This window comes from Aulostomus chinensis, chromosome 11, assembly GCF_037954235.1.
Source record: "Aulostomus chinensis isolate RoL2024-O1b breed Wild chromosome 11, RoL_Achi_v1.0, whole genome shotgun sequence".
Classification (NCBI taxonomy): Eukaryota; Metazoa; Chordata; class Actinopteri; order Syngnathiformes; family Aulostomidae; genus Aulostomus; species Aulostomus chinensis.
This window is the reverse complement of record NC_141330.1, coordinates 10,457,122-10,467,512: the sequence shown is the minus strand read 5'-3', so window position 1 is coordinate 10,467,512 and position 10,391 is coordinate 10,457,122. Positions and strand designations below refer to the sequence as shown.

The window sequence follows — 10,391 nt, the reverse complement described above, 5'->3', positions numbered from 1 at the left end:
GTTTAGTGCAAAGATATGGAGGTTAATTACTGCCGCTCAAACCTGTTCAGACTAAATTTCATTCAAAATCCTTTTAATTGACAAAATACAAAGTTCAGTAAGTCTCCTCAGCAGTCAAGTGTCTTTCCTTCCTTCAGGATATCATTGAACAGCCAGTCGTCCTCGTGGGGCGGTGTTGCTATGGGACGGTGATCAGAATCATTGGGAGGTGCAGAAAATGATTGAGCAACGCCCTCGAATGGTGAAAAATTCAGGTTATTTTCACAATCAGCCAGCAGGTGGGGACTGTGAGGATGCTGGAATGTTTCTGATGTGTTGTAATTGTAGCTGATGGAGGCAGGGAGCTGGTTTTGGATGTCGTTAAACTGAAATGGCTTAAAGAAGTTTAACTGTCTCTCTTCAGTGTCTTCATTTGTGCTTTGATCCCTCTGGAAGCAGTTTATGATCAATCCCTGATCTCCATCACAGCTGTCTCTCTCACAGATCAGATCCTCATCCTCAGGTCTCTTCCTGCAGACCGTTCCTGAGTAATGACCATCCTGATCTACAAATACATCCTCACCCCCTCTGACATCTTTACATTCACAGATACTTTCCAAATAGGCTTCTACATCCAAGTCCTTACTACAGTCGCTGAAAAGATCCATTATGTCTGTCCACTGACTCTCTGCGATGTCAGCCATGTTCTTCTGGGCCGGTGTGCAGGTTGAGCTATCGGCGAACATTTGGATCGCAAAATCACAAGAATGAAGAGAGAGTGGAGAAAGCTCAGGGGTGAAGGGGGGAGAGGTTTGGATGGAGCTGGGTTCATGCAGAGTCCGAGAGTCCTGTAGGAAGTTTAAGTTTTCATAATACAATGTGTGCATAATCTCTTCCCCATGGACACCATTTAAATCTTTGTTTATAGAAACTTCAGCCAGTTCGTGATGGTTCTGTCTCTCTGCTACTTGGCTGTTCTCTCTAGAGGTGCAGCTGGTGGATTGGGGACGCTGTCCTGAATCAGGCCCCCTCTTTTCCCTAATTTCATTCTCGTGCGAGCTGATAAGCATGTCACTAGAGTACTCTGAATCTGTGTGTACTTTGCACGGATCAGGGTCACGATAGCCGTCTAAAGTGGGGCCGTCTGACCGGTCAGGGGTCTTGAGCTTCGGTGACGACGCATTTTTTCCCTCTTCCTTAGAATAAAGAGCAGATGCGAGCTGTTGGTTGGCGGCTTCGATGTCTGCAAACTTTCTGTTGAGTAAGAAGGATGAAAGATAAAGTACTGGAATCATAATCGTGACAATATTTTAAAAAAATATATAAACTAACAACATTCTATTATTTGTGTGTGTGTGTGTGTGTGTGTGTGTGTGGGTTTTTTTTGTTTGTTTTTTTGCTTTCTTGTCGAGAACTGGAATCAAATATATAAATAAGCACATTTTCCAAAATGTCAAATAATTCCTTTAAAATTAAACAATACTGACAGCCTTCAAGACAAGAAGCTGGGATCAGTTCAACCTAATTCAGATTCTCCCTTAAGAATGAGAAAATGCTTTTTCCTTTCTTTTCCCTTTAATCATCCAGTGACCTCTCAGATCTTTCTGGAGTCCCTAAGGTGGGTCCTGACCCTTAGGTTGGGAATCACCACCTAACCTAAAACTTTTCTGATCCCCCAACACACCTCTGAATCATGTTGTGCAGGAAGCGGCGGTGGTTGACCTGCCGTTTAGACGGTCGGTTCTTGCGAGGTTTCTGAAGGGTTCTCATCATGTGACCTGCAGCTGATGTTACAAAAGTGTAAAGGTCACGACCCCAGGGGACCCCTCGCTCCAAACTAGGTTCGAGGGTCACAGAGGTAGATGGTCGCATGGCTTGGAAATCTAATACAGCAGCATTGAAGAGCAGAATATTACACGATTTATGACTTTGAAGACGGGAGTTGTTTTACATAAAGAGATGCAGAGTTCATGAGTGTTATCAGCCTGGACGAACTCACCAGAGGAGTCGCACTGCTGATGCAGAGGTAGACTTGAACATCCAGAGCTATGAGAGAAGAATTTCTTCAGGATTGGGACAGTTGACACTGATACTGATGAGGAGTAGTAGGAACATTCACGCTGGTGCCATTATTAAGGAGAAAAACACTGCAAAATCTTTTGTTCATCGATCCCTCAAATGCAGTTGAAAAAACTTATGACGAAGATGTAATGGAGGCAGGGTTGTTGACAGTTGCAGAGTAAACCTTGTTCTCCATAATGATATCAGTGCACTGTAATACTAAACTTCAATAGAAAATAATTGTAACAAACCCAGTGCATATTTTTTTCAATATAATTTGTGTGGGGAAAAAAAGGAAGTTTTTCAGACACCACACAGCAATACCAGTATAACTAAAATAGGCCGATAATGACCAATATTCTGGGCCAACACAATACATCAGTTGAGCTGCAGTTCTTTAAAGATGGAAAATGGAATTTGAGTGTTATGAATGCGCTGAGCAATGAAAGCTGAAATACTGGGTCACAAAACGATACCCATAGAGCAGATTTTGATCATAAAGTTTCCTGAGACATTCATCATCTCAACACCAAACAACCAGAAATCATCCTTACCTTTCCTGGACTGAGGCTGCTGTGTGTTTTCCTTCAACTGCACTGAGCACTGAGGGAGGTGAGCTGCTCCACACACCGCTATGCTAATATAATTGTTATTGTATGTGTGTGTGTGCATGCGTACGTGTGTGTGTGTGTGTGTGTGTGTGTGTGTGTGTGTGTGTTTGGTGAATAAATTAAGTGACATCATCTTTCAATGCAAATGCCCAACTTCCTTTTTTTTTTTTCCCTCCCTCCAGCTGTAATGAATGGAATCCAACTTGACAAATTGATGGACGGAGAGGAAGTGAGAGTCGATGAGAGGCTCTGAAAAGAAAGAAGCAATTATGCCAGAAAGTCAACCGCTGGTGGAGGTGTGGGCACACGTCTCCATTGTGTACCACACAAAAGACAGCTTGTTAACAACTGGGAGACACAAACACATCAGTTGAGACGGTTAACAAGCCCTTAATGGATTGGCTTTAACCGTCGGCCCTAATTAGGACATTCTCAGAGGGAAGAGCTAACATGGTTGCTAGTGGCTTTAATTGACCTTTGAAATTCAGCAGCGCACCTTCCAAGTGTGGCGTTTTACATATCTATGGTAGCAGGTGGGTGACCGGGCTTGTCACTCAGCACAGGAAACACTAAGAAGATGTGTATGGGTTTTTGTTGGGGGTTTTTCGCCTGTAAATTTTAACATTTGTAAGTGAAGCTTCAAAACGACCTTTTTAAATGTGCTTACGGATTGTAACATTTTTATTATTAAACAAAATTATTTGGTATTGTTATAGAAACTTACAGTGAATGAGGCAGAAAAATGTATTTAGATTTATTTCTCGATTATATTGGTGCGAGAAAAATATTGAACATGAAATATATTGCAATATTCTTTTACAATACATTAAATGTTATATGAATATTTACATTATTTTGATATAATAGGGAATAGGAATTTTTCATTCCATTATATTGTCGTTGCGAAGAACCATTTTATTAAGAATATTTTAAAAATAAACCTTTTTCTTCAGGGGTTGTTGAATAGATGCAGCCTGCCAGCTTTTAGTGTCGATTGGTTGGTTTTTTTTGTTTTTGTTTTGGTCTTGAATATAAATTATGACACATATTTAAATATAGTCTTAAGTTGCAGGGTATTTAGAAGCTCTAAATGCAACACATCCCTCTTCTTTCTTCACAATGGTAAAAGGAGGACTTTTAAAAATGTGCCCCAAAATATAAATCATAAATGGGTCCTCAAGGACCTTCATAATCTGAAGACTAAACATCCTTGGAAAAACTCCCCAAGACGCACGATATGGGTCTTGACTCAGGGGCAGGAAGCACTGCTGAATGAAAGGTGTCTATTTATAGTGACGCCACATGTGTGCCTCTGACAGCCACTGCTAACTTTCTGGTCTGCAGTTGGACTCTTGATTCCAGGAGAGAAATGTGCGGTAAGAGGCATTAATTGTTTGATGTGTGTCAGAAATACACAAAGGTATAAACACTGCGTTGAATGACAAGCTTATCTGCTACTTTTGCTCTAGTTTAGTGTGATCCTTTGGTAGGTTTGTTGTTTGTTTGGTCACCTGTCTATCAATCCTCACATGTGGGATTTTCTCACATTCTTCTCCAGTTGGCTGATAAAGCCTCTTATCACACCTTCTCTGCAACGGTGGCAGAACTTTGACCTGTTCAGAAAACCTCCCTGGCACCTAGATTCGTCTCAGCTCCTCTTCCTCCAATCGGAAAACAGCTTGTGCGTCTCTGGCCTTGGAAATTGAAGAGAAGGCTGAGAGGAGCCCCACAGAGAGGTAGGCTTCACTACTCGAATGGAATTATTATTTTCCAAAACCATGTTTGCGCAAAATCGTAAAACAGCGAAACTTCATTTGAAAATGCTTGAGTGATTTCGTCTTTCAATTGTCTTTAGATTTTCCAGCATGAACCGGGCCTGGGCTGCGTTCAGGGCGCACCCGTACATCAGTAACGTCGTGGGATACACAGCGTTGTTCGCCTCTGCTGACCTGATCCAGCAGAGCGCGCTGGGACGGAAGCCCGCCGCTGGCTCCACGTCTCGGGACCCAGCTGGTATCGACTGGTGTCAGACGGCTCGAGTGGCGACCGTTGGCTTCTGTTTCCATGCCAACTTCAACTACCACTGGCTCAGATGGCTGGAGAGGATGCTCCCCGGAGGCGGGGTCAAGGCGGTGACCGGGAAAGTCGTGGTGGATCAGCTGGTTGCAGCTCCTCTCACCATCAGTGCCTTTTATATCGGTACGTTTATCACAAAGACAGTTTGAATACTCTTGTGCTGTGTTTTTCTCCTTAAACTCTCCACTTTTGCTGCTCTATAAATAAAAAACTCTCAAACCTTTGATTCTATTTTACGGACCTTCATCTTTGCTTATTATTTCAAGACTTACATTTCATTTACACCGCATTGTAAACTTGCTTGCAGCAAAATTTCATATTCTGCATGTTCAGCTCTCGATTAAAAGAATTACTGAAGTGTATAAATGGGACGACACACTGGCTCTGTTCTACCTGCAATCTGTATCAAATGATGGAGGTCTTCAAACTGATTGATGGTGGAGCATAAAATAACAAGTGTTTCTAAGGGTAGTCCGCCTCAGTAAAATGTTTCACCTTTTAGGTTTAAGTTTCTTAGAAAACAAAGATGACGTGCTTGAAGACTGGAGACAGAAGTTCTGGACATCTTACAAGGTACAAATGTCGTCCTCATGATGGTGATGATGAGGATGAGGATGAGGATGGCTACATGCAACTGATTCTGTGTCTGTGTTATTCTCTGTAGACAGGTGTGGTTTTCTGGTCAACAATGCAGGTGAGATATTGAATGTACTATCACACTCTGACTGCACGGTTCAAGGATTGATTTTCATCTCTTCTGCGGTCTCAGGCGGTCAACTTTTCCCTGGTCCCGCCTGTGGCTCGGACGGTATTCCTGGGAGGCGTCGCTCTGGTTTTCACGATCTTCCTGTGTCATCTCAGACAGCAGCACGTCCACAAACTTGAATAAATGTAAATAATCTTAGACCCTCAGCAGAAAATAAATGTACGGTATATTCTACTTGGGGACTGTGAGAGCTGATGAAAGAAAGGATTAGGTTCTTTAATAAGCAAGAGACTTGATAATTCTCAGCAGTTGTTGCTTTGTTCCACGGTATCTTAAGACTGCTATAATTGTGTAATTATTCTATTGCTAATTTTTATATTGATTTGTTCTCCTATTTTTGTATCTGTTAATAGGATTGTGGCTTAAATGCTTCACTAACTATTTGTTTTGTTTTATATTTTAAAAAAGTTAAAGATGCTATTTATAAATACTGTGTACTTTTGTGTGGAAACCATTTAAAAGTAATATGTCAGTGTCATTGTGAGTTTCTAAACCGTTGTGCGGAGTTTCCGTTTTGGTTGACATCCATGTTGTCAAAAGGCCTGTGTACACATGCACAAGCTGAGTCCATATTTACATTAATTAAACATTATATTCAGCATGAATCTGCTCTAATAAAACTAATATTATCTCGTACAAAATTGATGTTTCTCAGTGAAAAAACAAAACAAAACTTAACATCAGCTGAATTAAAATACCACTTACAAATCAGTTTTCCATCAAACATGACTTGATGAGGATATGACATTTGCACCGTTACTGGGACAGATCAGTCCAGATTTATAAATGATACTGCACTCTATCCATATTCCTTGTTATCGTGATCTTTTTGGAGAGTTCATTCTAATGCCAGAGAAAACACAACACCTGGAACATCTCCAAGCTGAGGCAGGCAGTATATAGTGATTTATGGAGGAGAATATATCTGGTCAGAATTGTACAATTTAAGATTAAGATTAATATATTTTGTTATATTTGTGATTCTGGCAGTTGAGTGGTTCATTTTTTTACTCACTGTATGGATCAAATAATGTTACTTAAAAAGAAAAATAGTCTTATTATCATTTTCTCTTATGTTTAAATGTTACAAGCGTTCATACTAAATAATAACAAACAGTAAATAGCAATTTTCTCGAGTACTGCTTCGTGCATGGAGATAAATGAATTGCTCATTTGTAACACTGGAGGCACAATCAAAAAACAACAGCGCTGTTTTGCCTTTGGCCTACCGGAAGTTAATGCTCTTTAACCAATCAGAGCCGCGAGATTTCATCGAACTGTTTATCGCGAGACCGACGCTCTTCCTTTTCCCTTTTCGTTCTGAGTCCAAGATGGTAGGTACCGCTAGTAGATTTTAAAAAACACATTCGATTGAGTATCCACGATCATCTTTGAATAGACGACCTCCTATCTTCTTTATTGTAACATTTTTTGATTGTGAACGTTGTATGCGATACATGGCTGTTCCAATTTGGTGTTATTTGAGCATGTATAACAGGTTAGCTTGATCTCTTCGGTGCCGACATTATCGCAGTTCGAGCAATCGCTCCAGCTTGACATTAAGTAGGAACGAGGTCTGAAATTGGCCAGAATATGACGTTTTGAGCCGTATAAGCTTAACCTTCCTAAACCCAACTAATTTCACTGTATCTTAACTTATAGTCATTTAGCCTCTGTGTTGTTCCTTGATAGCAGCTAGCTGAAGAGTGTCAACGTGTGGCTTCTTCTGCCAACGTTATACTACGAAATGGGCCACATGTTTGGTCACCAAATAAATGGTAACTCACTTCGCAACTTAGGGTCTCAGCATATCTATAGCGGTGTAAAGTAAGGGTCGTTTAAGTACCGTTTCTGATAACGCAAAGCAATGGAGTCTGGATGTTGTATTTTTTGCAACCCTCTTTAATTTGTAAAAGTCAAGTTAATACGTGTCTAAACGTTTCTAGGGAGTTGACATCAGACATAACAAGGACCGCAAGGTGCACAGGAAGGAGCCAAAGAGCCAGGACATCTACCTGAGGCTCCTGGTCAAGGTAAATATGATTTGTACTTTGATAAAGTAATGACATGAATTTTTATGTATGTTTATGTGCTTGTGCAGTTTGTGGTTAACCAGTAATCTTAGGAGTGTGGTTTTCTTACAGCTGTACAGGTTCCTGGCCCGCCGCTGCAATGCAACCTTCAACAAGGTGGTCCTGAGGAGGCTCTTCATGAGCAGGACAAACAGGCCTCCCATCTCCATCTCCCGCCTGGTCTGTCTCTTACTCAACTCACCTTCTTCTGCATTACATGAGCAATGTTTTCTTCTCAGATATGTGAATGTAAGGGCTTTGCTCACCTAGATTGCTGGGTCTGCCTGTGATATTTCTACCGGGTATTACTGAGCCACTATCAGGCCTTGCTTTAAAATGCATAACTAATATATATCGTACTTGACGTGAAAGAGTTCAGTGGCCACAAGACATAAAGGAGTGCTCTGGTATTAAATCGGTAACCATTGTTGGCCAGGGCCCAAAATCAGGGTGTCAGGAGAGTTGATTATGAAGTTGTGGGGTTAAGTGATATTCATGGAACTGTGGTTATTATTTTCCTTTTTGGATCCTGTTGAGACTGAAAGGTTTAGCCTGCTTAATATTTTGCACAGCTATGGTCTGTTGTAGAGCTGGATATAATTTTACTCATCCCACCTGACTTTGTATCCTGTCCTCAGATCCGCAAGATGAAGTTGCCTGGCCGTGAGAACAGAATCGCTGTTGTCGTAGGAACAGTCACTGATGATGTAAGGATTCAGGAGATCCCCAAGCTCAAGGTGAGTTACGGAAATCACCTGTCAGCATTTCCCTTCCTTCTCTAAGTGCTTTTTTGAGATTGCTTCAAAAAACTGCTTTCCCATAGATCTGTGCTCTGAGGGTAACTGAGGGTGCCCGCCGCAGGATCCTGAAGGCAGGGGGTAAAGTGATGACCTTTGACCAGCTGGCCTTGGCTTCACCTAAAGGACAAGGCACAGTACTGCTGTCAGGTAACCAAAAAAAAAATGGATGTACTAAAATCACAAAGCATTTAAAGTAGATAATGTCGTATGTCATTGTATTACATAGTAGAGAGCTTAGCTATTGAGCTAATGATATATAAAGAAAATGGTTAATAAACTGTTTGCTCTGTTTTTCTTGTCACTGTAATATCCTCTTCCATGTACTTAGCAAAAAAATGTGTTTTTAACCAAGGTTGGTTGGCATGTTTTCAAGGTCTGGCATTGTCAAATTAGTACTTAAAGTTCCATTTGATGAGAGACATCTTGGATACGCACCCTCATGGTACATGAAGGGCTGCACAAATCATCAAATTCTTATCAAAATTGCAGTATGGACACTTGTAATATCCAAGTATCTGGAACTGCTTAGTATCATTCAGGCCTCATAGACCCCGCTTTAGACAGAGCATCAGACAGCCTCTTTTTACTTGTGCTCTTAGTTTTACGCTCTTTGGGGCAAATTCTAGCTGGAGTGTGTTTGCTGTCCAGCATTTTCCTGTAAATGCTTTTAATTTTGTGTTTTTATTCTTTACCAGAAGTGGGTAAAAACATGTTCAGAGCTACAGCTGATATTTAATAATGCTGATAAATATCCAGTCCATCACTTGTTGCGTCTCAGCAGTTGAGATGAGTTTTGGGTTTGGTTTTTAAACCCTTGTTTGCTCTCCAGGTCCCCGTAAAGGCAGAGAGGTTTACAGGCACTTTGGAAAGGCTCCTGGAACCCCCCACAGCCACACCAAGTATGTGGATAGTTGATATTTTTATTGTTCATAAAACACAGGAAAATATTTAAGGCTATTTTTGATCATTGTGCTCGTCTACTAAATTGTCCTTAATACAAGACAGCTGTTTAATTCTGCAAATGTGACTTTTAGACTTGCAGATAAGAGGATGTATCATATTGTTGGACTTACAGCTTTTCTTCTGACTGCGTAGCTGTATTTCTGTTTCTCTATGGAACATTGTCTCTCCTGTCTCTTTACATCTTGCGCCGTCCTTGATTTTCACTCTTATTTCCTGCCTTTTTTTTCTCTCTGCACATTGCCTCTGGTTAGTGAGGGTTGAAGAGAAAACTAGTTAGCTGATTTGAGCCTCCATTGAACTGAAATTAAATCCAAATTTTTCAAATCAGAATATTTGCTTAATGCTAATTGTGTCAAACTACAAGTTTCAAATAAAATATTGTGGTGCTGCTGAGATGTCCTGCCTCCACAAGACAATTCTCAGACTTAAAAAAAAAAAGATCTTTGTTTGATACAGATCTCCACAAATTCTTTTAATGGGTGTTTCAATGAAAATGATAATAATTAAAATTTAAATAAATACCCTCTTGTGATATGATGAGCAATATTAATATTGGCCAAAATATTTGCAATATATTTCAAAATTCTTAGGCTTACTGTAACTGTCTTCGCCTTAATTGCTTGGTTAAAGACATCTTTTGCTATGGCTCAGTGTCAAGTCTGGGATCAGCTCAGTGGTATTACAGTGGGCACCAAGTAGTGGGGGGGGGTCATCAAGAAGGTGTCACCAATTTAGAGTGGAAGCAATTACCTGTGTGTGTGTGTGTGTGTGTGTGTGGTGAACAACTATAAACCAGTGCTGACATTACACAAATTAAATTTAACTTTTCTTTGTAGGCCCTACATCCGCTCCAAGGGCAGGAAGTTTGAGAGAGCTCGTGGTCGCAGAGCCAGTCGTGGCTACAAGAACTAGTGTCTTTTTGTTTTTCATGCAATCTGATACAAATAAAAAAAATTGACTGTACAAAATGAGTTGTCCTCTTATTGGGCTGCTGACAGACCCACGTAATTACGGCTTTGTTATTGACCGAATGAGCCAAAAGGAACAGATGACCGGATGGTTT

The 10,391-nt window shown here is 40.7% G+C and overlaps 3 protein-coding genes across 4 annotated transcripts; 2 read left to right on the top strand and 1 right to left on the bottom strand.

Moving 5' to 3' along the window:
* Window positions 1–76: 76 nt before the first annotated feature.
* Window positions 77–2,755, bottom strand: c16h19orf85 (chromosome 16 C19orf85 homolog). 2 transcript variants are annotated; one of them, XM_086217190.1, is made up of 4 exons: window positions 2,595–2,755; window positions 1,979–2,071; window positions 1,664–1,862; window positions 77–1,233 (listed from the first exon to the last, which is right to left on the bottom strand). In XM_086217190.1, the coding sequence occupies exons 1-4, from the start codon at window positions 2,710–2,712 to the stop codon at window positions 108–110; spliced, it is 1,536 nt and encodes a 511-aa protein (XP_086073316.1). In that variant the 5' UTR covers window positions 2,713–2,755; the 3' UTR covers window positions 77–107. The 2 variants fall into 2 exon arrangements, with proteins under 2 accessions (XP_086073316.1, XP_086073317.1); XM_086217191.1 differs by having other exon boundaries at window positions 1,979–2,025.
* A 1,154-nt stretch (window positions 2,756–3,909) lies between these two features.
* LOC147253262 (mpv17-like protein) lies at window positions 3,910–6,394 on the top strand. The gene is made up of 6 exons (XM_086217189.1): window positions 3,910–4,027; window positions 4,210–4,387; window positions 4,507–4,850; window positions 5,230–5,300; window positions 5,392–5,421; window positions 5,497–6,394. The coding sequence occupies exons 3-6, from the start codon at window positions 4,517–4,519 to the stop codon at window positions 5,614–5,616; spliced, it is 555 nt and encodes a 184-aa protein (XP_086073315.1). The 5' UTR covers window positions 3,910–4,027; window positions 4,210–4,387; window positions 4,507–4,516; the 3' UTR covers window positions 5,617–6,394.
* Window positions 6,395–6,706: 312 nt separating this feature from the next.
* On the top strand, window positions 6,707–10,297 carry rpl18 (ribosomal protein L18). The gene is made up of 7 exons (XM_086218330.1): window positions 6,707–6,827; window positions 7,440–7,526; window positions 7,638–7,745; window positions 8,204–8,302; window positions 8,389–8,512; window positions 9,195–9,264; window positions 10,165–10,297. The coding sequence occupies exons 1-7, from the start codon at window positions 6,732–6,734 to the stop codon at window positions 10,238–10,240; spliced, it is 660 nt and encodes a 219-aa protein (XP_086074456.1). The 5' UTR covers window positions 6,707–6,731; the 3' UTR covers window positions 10,241–10,297.
* Window positions 10,298–10,391: the final 94 nt, after the last annotated feature.